The sequence below is a fragment of the Trifolium pratense genome, linkage group LG1 (genome assembly GCF_020283565.1).
Source record: "Trifolium pratense cultivar HEN17-A07 linkage group LG1, ARS_RC_1.1, whole genome shotgun sequence".
NCBI lineage: Eukaryota > Viridiplantae > Streptophyta > Magnoliopsida > Fabales > Fabaceae > Trifolium > Trifolium pratense.
In genome coordinates, this window is record NC_060059.1 from 33,927,647 (window position 1) to 33,943,508 (window position 15,862).

The 15,862-nt window shown below is 32.6% G+C and overlaps 1 protein-coding gene and 1 pseudogene across 1 annotated transcript; both read left to right on the plus strand.

The window, feature by feature from the left end:
- Positions 1 to 3,365: 3,365 nt before the first annotated feature.
- LOC123910808 (alpha,alpha-trehalose-phosphate synthase [UDP-forming] 6-like) lies at positions 3,366 to 7,976 on the plus strand. The gene is made up of 3 exons (XM_045962067.1): positions 3,366 to 6,541; positions 6,765 to 7,038; positions 7,505 to 7,976. Exons 1-3 carry the CDS (start codon positions 4,533 to 4,535, stop codon positions 7,787 to 7,789), a joined length of 2,568 nt encoding a protein of 855 aa, XP_045818023.1. The 5' UTR covers positions 3,366 to 4,532; the 3' UTR covers positions 7,790 to 7,976.
- A 900-nt stretch (positions 7,977 to 8,876) lies between these two features.
- LOC123910814 lies at positions 8,877 to 14,761 on the plus strand (annotated as a pseudogene).
- Positions 14,762 to 15,862: the final 1,101 nt, after the last annotated feature.

The following is a 15,862-nucleotide window of genomic DNA, read 5'->3' on the forward strand; positions in this document are numbered from 1 at the left end:
CCTAATAAAGAAATTTTTCAAGAAGGCTTTGAATTATAATCATATGATTTCTTATATCAAAACATTATCTCGAGATGGTTCATTTGGAGAGATAAAAGAAATTCAAGTTTTATTTTCTGTATATATGGACTAAGTCAACATAGAAAGTGGCACCGAAATGTTTTGAACTTAAGATCTTAAAATAAACACATTTTTAAGGTCTTAAACATTTACCATCGAAAGGATTTACATTTTATTTCTTCAGATAAATGTTGTAATATTCATTGAGATGCATTAAGATCGTTTAGAATGATTTGTTTTTTATCATGCAAACCTCTCTCTATTTGAAACGATTTTCTAAACAATAATTCTAACTCACATAAGTCTCTATTTGATACAATTTATATCCCTTCTCTTAGCACTTCCGCTCCCTCTATCCCCTTCTTTGTCCTTCTCAGATGTGATACATCACTACTAGAAAATTGGCAATTTCAAACAATTTTTTAAATTTGGTGAATTTTCATATGGAACAATTTTCATCTAAAAACATTTTAAAGTTTTGCAGATTATGACAAGATTGGGATGGATTTGGGTCTAGCAGAAGAGGGATGGATTTTTAAGGTGTGGCTAAGTAAGGTTGAAATCTTGTCTCCGAGAGGCACTCACATTTTTGTTTCCAACACGCTTCAACTAAGATTACCTCCACTATATAGAAATCTATAAGAAACAAAAAAAAAATCATTTCTATTTTATATAATTATTTAAATTTATTTTTTGTTATTAATTTAATTATTTATATATTAAATGCATTTTGTATTACAAACGATTCTATATAAATATAAATAGTTTAATTTGAATTAAATATATTATATTAATTTTTTTTTATTGATGGATATATTATATGAAGTTAATGGGTCAATGTCAATGGACTTCTGCCAAAAAAAAAGCTCTTGGGCCCAATGTCAACTTAATTATAAAAATAGTTTGAAAATTGCTCTTTTCACCCCTTAATTGCAACTTAGGTCCCCAAACTGACGAAATTACCCCCTCAATTTTCGAACCCAGGATTCAAACACCCAAAATTTAATTAGGAATGCAGGATCCGAAATGGGTTTTTAATTTTTTTCCAATTTATTATTTTTTTTTTTTGTGTTTCGCAACCCAGGATCCAAATAAAGTGTCTATTTTTTAACGCATGGTCCGAAATGGGTTTTTAATTATTTTTTTTTCAATTTTTTTTGTGTTTCGAAAACTAGGATCTAAATGTGCTTAGTTTCAGAATGCAAAATCCAAAATGCTTTTTTATATGTCAGTTGCAGCTAATTGTACTTTCATAACCAAACACACACTCAACCGATTGTTACGAAAATGGAGAAAAAATGTTGAGAATAATGTCTAAATATCTTTTGAAAATTTTATATTTAAATATATTTTAGATTTATATTTAAAATAGATATTATTAGTATGTAAGATTTATATTTTTATTTAGAATTTTAAGAATATGTTTAGAATATTGAAGATTGGTTTGTTATTTTAAAAGATATGATGCAAGAATTTGTTTTTCTTGTAGCTATAAATATATATATTTTACTCGTAAAAAATATACCCTACCAAATTCCACAATATAAAAACACAAAAACCATATATATATATATATATATGGGTCAGGATCAAATGACATCAACTAGTTTGACACCAAATATTACACTTCTCAATAACGTTTTAACCGATATAAATTTTATAAAATTCACGTTTGGATTGAAAGTTTATATCATATAGATCATTCGTGAAAAATTTCAGACAAATCTAAAATCATTTGATATGCTATTACGACACATAAAGATTAACGACATATAAAAAAAGACGCAAATCGTTAATTTTGAGGCATAAAAATTGCATTTGACCACTCATAAAGGGTGTCTAAACTCATTTGACATCAAATAACCATATTAATATAGTGTTCTGGAAATAATATACACAATAATCATTATGAAAAAAAATTAACATACAACATACATTAAAAAGTGTAAATAAAATTTATTTTGAAACAATTTTTTTCTCTCAAAAATAACACTTATTTCAAAATAAAAAAGTAATCAAAATGTCCACTTATTTTAAGAAAAGGCTCTTAACAATCCAAAGATAAAAAATTTGCATTGAAAAAAAAATTATTTTAAAAAAAATTAAATACAAAAATAATAAGACATATACTTTCTCCGTCCCTTTTTATAAGAGTTACTTTGACTAAAATATACTATTTATTTATCTTATTTTGATCGTATTATTTAATAATATATAAAGGAGAATGTTAACTTGTGCCCTTAAGGCACGTGTTAAGAAGATAAATGTGGAAAATATTTATTGAACTTGTGTTGTATTCAATTCTCTAAACATTAAATTCTTTGTATCATTAAGTGCTATATATTTCTATTTTTAGGTAGCTTAACATGTGCCCTTAGGCACAAGTTAACATGACCCATATATAAATTATATTTAAGATCTTGTTTAATTTATTTTGATGAGTATTTTTAAAATATTAAGTTTTTATAATTTTTAATTATAGACAATTAAAGATAGGATCTTGTTAACATGTGTCCTGAGGGAAGAAGGTAAAAAACTCAAAAGTGGAAAATTTACATTGAATTGAAAAAAGTAGTATTTTCACTTTTACCAAATTGAATGCACATATTTTTAGGCTGATATTTCTAAATTGAGTTTCTTAATATGTGTTCTAACTTAGAACACATGTTAACTTTTTCCTTAAAATATTAGTAATCAAAATTATACATTAACATACGTACAGGTCAAACTAGATAAACTTAATTAGTAAAATGGTCCTTAAAAACATTTTTAGTTTTAGATTGATCCCTTAAATAAATAAAACAGTCCGAATAGGTTCCTTAAAGAAAAAAAACTGAATAGATCCCTTAAAGACATTTCCGTTAATCAGTTTGATCCCTAAAAAAAAATTCAAATAGGACAAAACTGATTAATAAATATGTCTTTAAAGGACTTATTCAAAAAAAATTTCTTCTTTAAGGGACATATTCATTCAATTTTTTTAAGGGGAATGTAATTAAGCCAACTAGATATTATACTTAGGGACGAAGGGCTTACAAAGTTACAATTCTTGTATTGAATTTCTTTAACCTACATCTTAAAACAGAAACACATGTTAATATATTCCTTTAAGAAAAACAAAGAGGATAAACACTCTTTTGATTTGATGAGTAATGTAAATTTTGTCAAAATACGAATTATGAAATTCATTGATTCAAGACGTTATGGAATATCGATGTTAAAGAAGGGTTTAAAACAGTCCACGTGTACGGTTCGTCTCTCCAACCAATGAATGTAAAAAACGTGGCACGACCAACGAGGAATTCAGATAATTTCAGACAAGTCTCCAAAGTGGGCCCCACAATAAACATAAATTAATCCTCGGTGACGGACTTGCCGAAAGACAAAGGATAAGAACAAACTCAACAGCAAATTATATAATACACCTCATCCACATAACACATAATCAACCGCATAATCACCACCGTTCATTTAGATTACCACAAACCCTTCATCATTCATCCAACAGCTTAAAACATTCCACATTTTCTCTTAATTTAAAATTTAAAAATTAATTTAATTTTAGTAGTTGACTCATTTAAACAGATCAGGATTGTCTAGAGTAACTAAAATGTTGCATCTATACATTCAACATATTTTTAATCGTCAGATCAAAATTTGACGGTTCAAATTTTAGATTAATATTATATATTTTAAAATTATATGAAAATTTAAACCGTCTAATCTTAATCCAACGATAAAAAATGTGCCGAATACGTGAATGCGGCATTTTAGTACTGCAAAGAATCTGTTTTCCATTTGAAAAATTGAAAACAAGTAAGCTTCTAAAAAGATTATAACACTGTTGCATGCTGTTTTTGTTCAGTGTAGAGAGAGAGAAAGAGAGATTATGGAGTTGGGTGGCCATTGTGATCAAGGAGAAGTCATTGAAAGATAAATTCAATTTTTTCTAAAAAAAGAAAAACCAATCACATTAAAATCTTTTAATATTCTTCTCCACTATATCCACTAAATCAAAGTGGAATTGAAATTCAAGTTTCAACTAAAACTGGTAATTTTCTTTCAAACTGTTTAACTAATTTTCATTTTCTGTTCTTGTTTTTATCTTTTTTCTATTCCCTTTTGCTCTTTTAAGCTATTCTGTTTCTGACATCAATCTATTGTGTTTTGTTTTTGTTTCTGTTTCTGTTTTTTCTGATCTGAATCTGTTCTGTTCTATTCCTTTATGAAATCAATCTGTTCTAAGGTTATTATCTTTAAACAAGTTCTTCACACCCTTTTGATGCTTTCCTTTGTTTCTCATCATAGATTCACAACTTGTATCTCTTGTCATTTCATGCTTTGTAACTTTTCTTTCACAAAGTTTAGAACTAGTATTAGCTGACCCAAATCTCAAAAAATTGTCTTTTTCAAGATCCTTTTGGTTAACTTGGATTGAAAAAGTAGTGTTTGTTAGGTTTTGTGGTTAGAAAATGGTTTCAAGATCTTATTCAAATCTAGTAGAGTTAGCTTCTGGTGAAACACCATCATTTGGTTTAATAAACAGAAGAATTCCAAGGATTATGACTGTTGCTGGTTTGATATCTGATGTTAATGTTGATGATGATCAAGTGGAGAGTGTGGCTTCTGATCTATCATCTTCTTCGGTACACCGTGACCGAATCATAATAGTGGCTAATCAGCTTCCTATAAAAGCTCAAAAGAATCAAGATGGTAATAGGAGTTTTTGGTCTTTTGATTGGGATGAAGATTCATTACTTCAATTGAAAGATGGAATAGGTGATGAAGATATTGAGGTTATTTATGTTGGTTGCTTAAAAGAAGATGTTCCTTTAAATGAACAAGATGAGGTTTCAATGATACTTCTTGAGAATTACAAATGTGTTCCTACTTTTCTTCCACCTGAGATGTTTACTAAGTACTATCATAGTTTTTGCAAACAACAATTATGGCCACTTTTTCATTACATGTTACCTTTGTCGCCGGGACTCGGTGGTAGGTTTAATAGGTCTTTGTGGCAAGCTTATGTATCTGTTAATAAGATTTTTGCTGATAGGATTATGGAAGTTATTAACCCTGAAGATGATTATGTTTGGATACATGATTATCATCTTATGGTGTTACCAACCTTCTTGAGGAAGAGATTTAATAGGGTCAAACTTGGATTTTTTCTTCATAGTCCATTTCCTTCATCAGAAATCTACAAAACATTGCCTATTAGGGAAGAGCTGTTGAGAGCTTTACTTAATTCCGATTTGATCGGATTTCATACTTTTGATTACGCACGGCATTTCCTCTCGTGTTGTAGTCGGATGCTAGGTCTTACCTATGAATCAAAGCGAGGGTATATTGGGATTGAGTATTATGGTAGGACAGTTAATATCAAGATTCTTCCTGTTGGTATACATATGGGTCAGATTCAATCGGTTTTAAGGCTGCGAGAAACCGAGGAAAAAGTTTGTGAGCTCATTCAACAGTTTTCTGATCAAGGTAGGACAATGTTGCTTGGTGTGGATGATATGGATATATTTAAGGGGATAAGTTTGAAGCTTTTGGCCATGGAGCAACTTCTCGTTCAGCATCCCGAGTATCGAGGAAAGGTGGTATTGGTTCAGATAGCGAATCCTGCTAGGGGACGGGGGAAAGATGTGAAAGAAATGCAAGACGAGACAATTGCAACGGCAAAACGGATCAACGAAACATTTGGGAGACCAGGGTATGATCCTGTTATTTTGATTGAGAAGCCTTTGAAGTTTTATGAGAGAGTTGCTTACTATGTTGTTGCCGAGTGTTGTTTAGTCACTGCAGTAAGAGATGGAATGAATCTCATACCGTACGAATATATAGTCGGTCGTCAAGGAAACGAAACATTGGATAAAGTTTTGAAAATAGGTTCCTCCCCTAAGAAAAAAAGCACGTTAGTTGTGTCTGAATTCATCGGCTGTTCTCCGTCTTTAAGTGGAGCAATCAGAGTGAACCCGTGGAATATTGATGCTGTGGCCGATGCGATGGATTCTGCATTAGGAATGGCTGATTCAGAAAAAGAGCTTCGGCATGAAAAGCATTATAGATATGTTAGTACTCATGATGTCGGGTATTGGGCTCGTAGCTTTTTACAAGATTTGGAAAGGGCTTGTTTTGATCATGTACGACGAAGGTGGTGGGGAATTGGGTTTGGATTAAGTTTTAAAGTCGTAGCACTCGACCCAAACTTTAGGAAGCTCTCGATGGATCACATAGTTTCGGCTTACAAACGGACAACAAATAGGGCTATTCTTCTAGACTACGATGGTACACTAATGCCTCAGGTTTCCATTGATAAGAGTCCAATAGCTAAATCCATTGAAATTCTTAATAGCTTGTGTAAAGATAAGAACAACATGGTGTTTCTTGTTAGTGCCAGAAGCCGAAAGACACTATCTGAATGGTTTTCTCCTTGCGAGAATCTGGGAATCGCGGCCGAGCACGGCTACTTTCTGAGGTAAGATTTATATTTAAGGCTTCTATCAATGTTTTAAAAACTGGACCGGAGCTTGAACCAACGAGACCTTTGGGTCATGATTTTGTTGGTTCAATTGGTTCAATCACAGTTGAACTATCCGATCCGGTTTTTAAAACATTGCTTCTAACCTTTTTAAGACCGGTGCTTTCATTTGGATATGTAGTGACTGACATTATTTTTTATATGATGTGTGTGGTTTCAGAATGAAGCGAGACGACGAATGGGAAACTTGTGTTCCTGCAACAGATTGTAGTTGGAAACAAATTGCAGTGCCTGTGATGAAACTTTATACGGAAACAACTGATGGATCCACCATTGAAGATAAGGAGACTGCACTTGTTTGGTGTTATGAAGATGCAGATCCAGATTTTGGATCATGCCAAGCTAAGGAACTTCTCGATCATCTCGAGAGTGTTCTGGCAAATGAACCTGTAACTGTCAAAAGTGGCCAAAATTATGTAGAGGTTAAACCACAGGTGTGTATAACATTCTAAGTATCAGTTTTTTAACCATAGTTTCATTCAATACACTAGATATTGATATTAGCAACTGCATCATCAATGGATTTTTGAATCAACTGATTCTATATTATGTTTTTGCGAAATACCAAATTTTTATATTAATCACTTAGGGCTTGTTTGAGCTTATCTACTGATATAAACATTTGTGAGGCTGTTTTGAAGAGTGTATGAAAACAACAGCTTATAATATGTCCATAAGTTTCCAGCTTATTTTTATAAGCTCTCCACAATAGTTTATGAAAACAATTCATAGCTTATATGAAATAAATTTGACTTTATCTTTTGTTATAGAATAACTTATACATAAACACTTATATGATAATCGATTATGCTATAAGTTTTTTATCTAAACACGGTCTTCGTGGTTTTATTTTGCACACTAACTATAGCCTCTAATAAATACATATATGTATACATGCAGGGTGTGAGCAAGGGATTAGTAGCAAAACGCTTACTTTCATCGATGGAAGAAAAGGGAATGTCACCTGATTTTGTTTTGTGTATAGGAGATGACAGATCTGATGAAGATATGTTTGAGGTTATCACGAGTTCGATGAACGGTCCAATAGCGCCGAAAGCTGAAGTATTTGCTTGCACCGTTTGTCGGAAACCGAGTAAGGCTAAGTACTATCTTGATGATACTGCCGAAATAGTGAGATTGATTCAAGGTTTAGCATGTGTTTCAGATAAAAAAAGTTTATGCTAAGCTCAGGAAATTTGGTGGTGAATGGTGTTATGGTTGTTTTTCTATGTCATTATATAAGTTTAATTATGCTCTTCAATATACTTAATTTAATATTCCATGTCATGTATGGAAGTTGCTACTCAAAAGTACTTGTACATATATGATTTTCAGTTATAAATTATGCTGTGACATGTTGCATTCTGTTTTAGACTTTATAATTATTTTATGAAAATTGTTAGTTTGATTATGGTAATAATTGGGTGAATATGACTCATTCAATGATGAGATGTGTATCCCAACAAGAGTTGAGTTTAGTGAGAAAGGCGGTAGACTATCTCACAACGTGGCAAATCAATGTTCGAATCTTGTCCGGAAGAGGTGGCCACGTTAAGTGACGACATTGCATTGAATAAAATTGATTGGGAATCTATTACCAATAGTTTAATTTTAATACACATTTAAAGCGTGTGAGTTTAGTCATTAGATTACTCGATTAAAAAAAAAATCCAAAATGACGAAAACGAAACAATAATTTTACAAGTGAAATTTGGTTGCTTTTACCTCAAGTTTTAAGCATTTTCTTGAGTAATTGGAGTTGAGAACTTATGAAGTGTTGCGTAAAAAAAAAAAAAAGAAAAAAAAAAACTTATGAAGGATCATCCTAGCCTCTTCAATGTAGAACCTGTAAGTAGAGAAAGAGATAGACTTTGACATGTGTTTCTAGGCCAGCTGTAGCTTGCTGGAAAATAATAGAGAGAATGCTAATACCTCTTGGTTTTTCATGGCACATCATTTTATCCAATAGTTAATAAAATTATTTCAATAAAAATACAATCTTTTTTATAACAATAATTTTATTTTTTAACATGTATGCAAAAACTTTACAAGATATTATTTTAAATTTAAAATGGAGGGAGTACAAACATAAATAAACAAATAAATAAATATAAATAAAAGAAAGAAAACGTGGACAAGAAGATTGATCGTTGTACTATAAGTATTGGAATTTTGGAACTCATTTGAGAGAGAGTATAGTGTTGAGCTGGCATTGAAGACATTCATTCTTTTCTCTCTCACATTCTTCATAGTTCATCCTCAACAACACATTTACTTCAATCTCAGTTTCTCAAGGTGAGTGAGTAGTGGTGATTATTTTCTCATTCATAATATACCCTAAAAAACATTTATGGTTCTTGTTAATGTGTGATTATTGAAGTACTTTGCTGTATAGAATGCAAGATGCTTTAATCAGGTTGTGGACATTTTTTATGATCTATAAAGTTTTAATTTTTATCACATCTTCATTTTTTGTTGTATGGATTTGAGTAAAGTATGGATTTTTGGGTCCGTTTGTTTCAGTTGAAAAAATGGATTTTTTTTTAAAATAATCTAGAGATTTTTTTGTAGAGAATTCGAAGAAAATTTAAAGTTATTTGCCGTTTGTTTACAATCATAAAAATCTATTTTTTAAGAGTGATAAAAAAAATGGATTTTGATAAAAACTATTGAAAATAGATTCTCAGATGAAAAAAATGATTTTTTTTACTAAAATGATTTTTGAAAAAATCTGAAACAAAACATAAGTGAGATAAAAGAAATAGATTTTTTTTTTCGAAAAAATAGATTTTTTAAAAAAATCAGAAACAAACATACTCTTTATCACATCTATCAGGTTGTATGGATTTTTATCACATCTTTACTCAAATCCATACTTAAATAAGGATATGCACTTAAATATACATCTCTTTTTATTTGTTTATTTTTTTTATATATTTTTTTTTTCTTCTTATGTCACTGGTGTTGTTGCTCCTAAAATGGTGGTCATGTGCTTCTTTTTCTGAGTTTCATCATTTTTGGATAAGGTGTTAATTTTTTACTTTGAAGGGGTCAGTTTTGGTATTAGGGTAAAAATGGAAGTGAAAATTTATTGAACCAGTTCTAATAAATTACAAAATTTCAAATAATAATAATACTTGGAGGGATCAATTTATTACCAAAATGAAGCTTTTGGATTTAGGTTGCTTTGGTGTTGCACTGAACTTACTGAGACATTAGAAACTTTGATGTCATGATTTATATCACTGTCGCGGACTATTATTAATTTGAATAAATATCTAAATTAAAATTCTTTCCAAAATGCTTATTTGTCCAGTAATCTAGGGATTAAAAGTTGTTTAATGGAGTCATCGTGAGTTTAGCTCAGTCAATAGGTACATAGCAATTTATATGTAGGAGTCGGAGCTCGAACTCTGAATACTCCACTTATTCATTTTAGGGTTGAATTTCTAGTAACGACTACATTTTCTTGAAAGTTATTTGCTGTGAGAAAATGGAATAATGTATTGTGTATTGTGTCATCTAACTACACTTTTTATGGCAAACAAACTTTTATCCGTGATGATTCGCGCCAACGCACAAAAACATTGTAGCGCTTGCTTTGGTTAGTTTCCTTCTGTAGCTCGAGAACTTATGTCAGAGGTTATTAGTTTCCATACGAGACGGGGTGAAGAGTTGCGTTGCGTTGTGAAGAGTTGATATTTTATTTATTTCCTTATTCTGGAACATAATATTCAAATTTCAGTTGAGAAATGTGTCTCATTCATCAAATGAGCAAAAACTATATTCTCATCGCGCTATAGGTATGTTCGTGTAATATGAATGTGGTTGCAAAGTTTGACTATGGTTTGATTGTATGAACCATAAGCATGAATATTTAAGTGTATATCCTTATTAGTTTATAAATTTCACTGCTTTGACCCTATAAAATCAATGATTATGCTTGTAAAATGTAAATTTGGATTGACATCTTTAACTTGATGAAGTTGTATGACAGTAAAGAGTTATCATCGAGGATGGTTAACGGTAAAACAATTCAGTTGTCCGGATTCCCTTCTACGGTGAATGTGTCTGATGTAAAGAGATTTGTAGAGCAGTATACCGGTGAAGGAAGTGTCGATGCTATGAAGATAAGAGTAGGAAAAGGCCGTGTTCCAGAAGCATTTGCAATTATTCAATTCACTAATGCAAAACATGCTACATACATGATATCCTTATCTAACAGAAGTTCATCAACATTGCGGTATGGGAGCTCCTACTTAAACGTTCAGGAAATGGAAAGAGATATTGATTCGAAGCCAAGAGCAGTTTTCGACAGTTTGGATGATGTGAAGCTGTATTTTGGCTGTCTGATTTCAAAGGAGAGATTCTCCGTTTTATGGAGAGAGGTAGATGTTCGTGTAGAGTTTGGGAGTGGAATTAGAAAGTGGCGATTCATCATTAGCCATGAAGATAAAAAGTTCAAACTTGAGCTTTCATATGAGAACGTTTGGAAGATTGAGCTACATCGACCGCGTGGTGAAACTGCAAAGTATCTTCTGATTCAGGTTGTTGAATTCAACTTTTTATTTAGTGTTTTAAACCAAATTTAATATGCCAATTACATTAGGTTTGTGTGTGCTATACTTATTTGTTTCTCTTCTGCTCGTAGTTAATTGGTGCTCCTCGGATTTTTGAGCTTTATATTCCTACTTCGGTTGATGTATATAATATATATGAAGATCCTTTGAAGAATTATTATAAAAATTCCCCTGATGAACAATGGATCCGTTCGATAGATTTCACTCCTTCCAGTTGTATTGGGCAGTCTTCGGCTTTATGTCTAGAGCTTCCTAGTGACGGAGGTTTTCCAAATTTCAGGGAAAACTTTGTTCGTTTTGAGGAAATTGAGGGGCGATACACTTTGGAGAACGTATCACCTTTTTCGCGCAATCTGGATGTTGTCCCTATTGTTGCTCCTCCTCAAGGCATTTATATTCCATATCATATTTTGTTTAAAGTTAATTCGTTGGTGCAACATGGTTGTGTTTCAGGTTCTGAACTTGACGATGATTTCTATCGTCTAGTTGATCCACTTAGAATAAATGTTGAGTTTATCGAGCATGCTTTGGAAAAGATGTACTATTCAAAGGATTTCTGTTATGAACCCGCAAAATGGCTGAAAGATCAGTACAGGATGTATCTTAATTCAAAAAATCCACCTCGGTCCCCGACTATATCTTTGGATGACGGGTTGGTATATGTTCACAGGGTTCTGATAACACCTTGCAAAGTATACTTTTGTGGTCCAGAGATTAATGTCTCGAATCGTGTTCTCCGTAGTTTCGATAGATATATTGATAACTTTCTGCGTGTTTCATTTGTTGACGAGGAGTTGGATAGACTATATTCAGCAGATTTATCTTCACGCATTTCTGAGAGTGGGAGAACTGAGATATACTATAGAATTCTTTCCATCATAAGAAATGGCATAGTGATTGGTGATAAGAAGTTTGAATTTCTAGCTTTCTCATCAAGCCAGTTGCGTGAAAATTCGTTATGGATGTTTGCTCGTGCAGCAACTTGGCTTACAGCCGAAGGCATAAGGTATTCTACGGGAGATTTTAGCCAGATAAGAAATGTAGCTAAGTATGCTTCTAGGCTCGGACTATCTTTCGGTTCGTCTACCGGAACTCTAAACCTTAGCAGGAATGAAACTGAAATGATTCCTGACGTGAAGGTTAAGCATGGTGCAATCGAATATGTCTTCTCTGATGGAATTGGGAAAATATCTCTTGAACTTGCCAGGACAGTGGCTAAAAAATGTGGTTATGATTCTATGCCATCCGCCTTTCAGATTCGGTATGGCGGATTCAAAGGAGTTGTGGCTGTTGATCCAACCTCATCAGTGAAGTTGTCACTGAGGAAGAGCATGCAGAAGTTTAAGGCGAATATCATAGAATTGGATGTTTTGGCATGTAGTAAGTTTCAGCCTTGTTATCTGAATCGGCAGTTGGTTACTCTCTTATCCACTCTCGGTGTCAAGGACGGTGTTTTCGAGAAAAAACAGAAAGAAGCTGTTGATCAACTGAACACAATGCTAACAGATTCAACGAAAGCGCACGAGGTTTTGGACTTGATGTTTTCCGGGGAGGTCACTAATATTCTGAAGGAGATGCTTATTTGTGGCTACATGCCTAATGTTGAACCATTTCTTTCGATGATGCTGCAGACATTTAGGGCATCGAAGTTGTTGGAATTGCGACAAAAAACTAGGATATTTATTCCAAAAGGAAGAGCAATGATGGGCGTCCTAGATGAAACTAGAACCCTAGAATATGGTGAAGTTTTTGTTCAATATTCTAACAATAGTCTCAACAGTAGTCTTTCTCGTGTTGTTAAAGGCAAGGTTGTAGTTGCGAAAAATCCCTGCTTGCACCCAGGCGATGTTCGTGTTTTGAAGGCCGTGGTGGTGCCAGCTTTGCGCCACATGGTAGATTGTATTGTATTCCCTCAATAAGGTGACAGGTAAGGTATATTCTTCAATATCTTAACCATTATGCATGATCAAAAAGCACTAAGTTTATAGGATCGTATGCTGATCTAACATTTATAATACCAGGCCGCATCCAAATGAATGTTCGGGAAGTGATCTAGACGGGGACATCTACTTTGTTTGTTGGGATTCTGAATTGATTCCACCTAGAACAATTGAACCAATGGAGTATGATTCTGCCCAGCCTATTGTATCGGATCATGATGTCAAAATTCAGGTATTTTCTTTTGAGCTTTACATCCGTAAGAAAATTTTCTAGCATTTTTTGTACGGTTTTAGCAACTTTGTTAATGTGATCTTTGTAGTTGCTTTTACATTCTTTGCTATTTTTCTTGATAAAGGACTCGCAACAATTTTATCCAAATTTTACACCGTTTCAATAAAAAGACTCCTGCAATTTTTAATAGATTCACACTTTTTTTTCTGCAACATGCAATTTAAGATATGCTTATAGAAATAACAATCTTGCACTTCCCATATATATGGTCTGCTTGATCAAATATCCTATTTTCATACATTTTACTATTTCTAGTAGAAAAAACCTTCATGAAAAATTGCAGTGTTCGTATTCATAACTCGGTTTTATGGTGCAGGAGGTGGAGGAGCATTTTACCAATTACATATTCAATGACAGACTAGGAATAATTGCCAATGCACACACTGTCTTTGCAGATAAAGAACCTCTTAAAGCAATGTCTGAGCCATGTATTGAACTTGCAAAGCTATTCTCAATAGCAGTCGACTTTCCAAAAACCGGTATCCCAGCAGAAATACCGAGTCATCTTTACGCCAAAGAATATCCAGACTTCATGGAAAAGCATGACAAACCCACCTACAAATCAAATAATATAATAGGAAAACTCTTCAGGGAAATTCAAGGAATTTCAACAAAAGATGGTTCGATTAAATCCTTCACACTTGAAGTGGCTAAACAGTCCTATGATAGCGACATGGAATTCAAAGGCTTTATGGATTATATTGATGATGCCTTCTATCATAAAACCAATTATGACTACAAGTTGGGAAACCTGATGGACTACTATGGTATCAAAACCGAATCAGAAATCCTTGGTGGTAATATTATGAAAATGTCAAAATCTTTCACCAAAAGAAGGAATGCAGATGCGATAACTATGGCTGTAAGGTCCTTAAGGAAAGAGGCGAGTAGTTGGTTCAATGAAGGTGGCACCGGTGTAGATTCTGGGAGTGATGATGCATATGCAAAAGCTTCAGCTTGGTACTATGTTACTTACCATCATAGTTACTATGGTTTATACAATGAAGATATGAATAGGGACCATTTTCTGAGCTTTCCATGGTGTGTTTACCATTTGCTTGTCCAAATCAAGAAGAACAAAGCGAGGATGAGGATGCATTCCAGCTTAGAACAAACTTTTGGTCACGTGCTGCGTCTTGATTAACAACTCGACTTATAGTTATTGAGCTTTGCATTTACATATCTATGGTAATGTCATGATATATATAATGTTGAGTTGATATAGTAGTTTTATGAACAATTTCCTTTTATATAATTTCTAAATATATGATGCAAACTGATTAATGATATTATTGAGCTATTATTGTCATTGTCATGATATATAATGTGGAATGAATATAACTAATTTGTGAGCTATTATTGTCAAATATATTAGCACCAGAAACATGGCTTAGATTCTATTTGGTGTTAAAATTCATGATCTATTTTCTTCTTCATTAATTGAGTTGTGAGCCAAAGATACCACACTGAGTTCAGAGAGTAATTATTGTATCCAACATAGCTCTGCAGTAGTATTGGCTGTACTTCGACGCTCAACCTCAGTGCAGGAGCTGGATGTAGATCGCTTGTCTTCTTGATCAGTTGCCCAATCTGCATCATTGTATGCACAAAGAGAGAAAGGTTGTCCTGCTTGGGCTGGTTGAATGACGAGCACATGATTGATGGAGCCTTTAAGATATATGAGGATTCACTCGACTGTCATCCAGTCGGAATCAAGAGGGTTGGTTGGTCATGAAGTGAGCTACCTTGTTGACACTATGCCAGGTTGAGTTAATTGTCCAATTTACCAAATTTGTAATATAGTTTTATAAGCACTTATTAACTTGGAAGAACATTGACCTAAGAATTTAAGAGTCAAGGCTGAATCAACTCTCTAAACGAGCAAGAAGCAAAATCAAGTCAAAGATTTTGTTGAGTAAAATGGGAAAGGCAAATGCTAACATGTGCCCCAAGGGCACATTTTAAGGTGCATTTAATTAACTAATATTTCATTTAATTTACTTTAAAAATAGTAATAATCAACTTTATTAATTAAAAGATATGGTCCATTATATTTATTACCTATTTAAAAGAATTGGAAAGAAAAAATATTATATGCTGCCAAATTTAATTTATGATGACGCGCATGATTATACAACCATAATTATATGATTCCAATTTTTGTTTTTGTTTTTTAACAATCAGGCTTATAGTACTCCTGGTAATACTACTTAATTAATGATAACTTGTGTTTTTTGCTTTTTCTCGGTGAACAAGACTGAATATTATAGTATTATGTTGTAATGGTAACGATTGTTAGTACTATTTTAGCTTTTGAATTGCTAATATGTTTTAGAATTTTATAATACTTACTTATAATTTAATTTTGTTTTCAACTTAAAAAAAAGGTTTGACAAAAAAAAAAGCTTTGTAGCAAATTTTTTTTTTGACCAAACGTGTGATCATA

Coding starts and splice junctions, on each gene's coding strand:
- LOC123910808 (XM_045962067.1), top strand. CDS start 4,533: ATGGTTTCAAGATCTTATTCAAATCTAGTAGAGTTAGCTTCTGGTGAA. Junction 6,542..6,764: donor GAGCACGGCTACTTTCTGAG/GTAAGATTTATA, acceptor GTGTGGTTTCAG/AATGAAGCGAGACGACGAAT. Junction 7,039..7,504: donor ATGTAGAGGTTAAACCACAG/GTGTGTATAACA, acceptor GTATACATGCAG/GGTGTGAGCAAGGGATTAGT.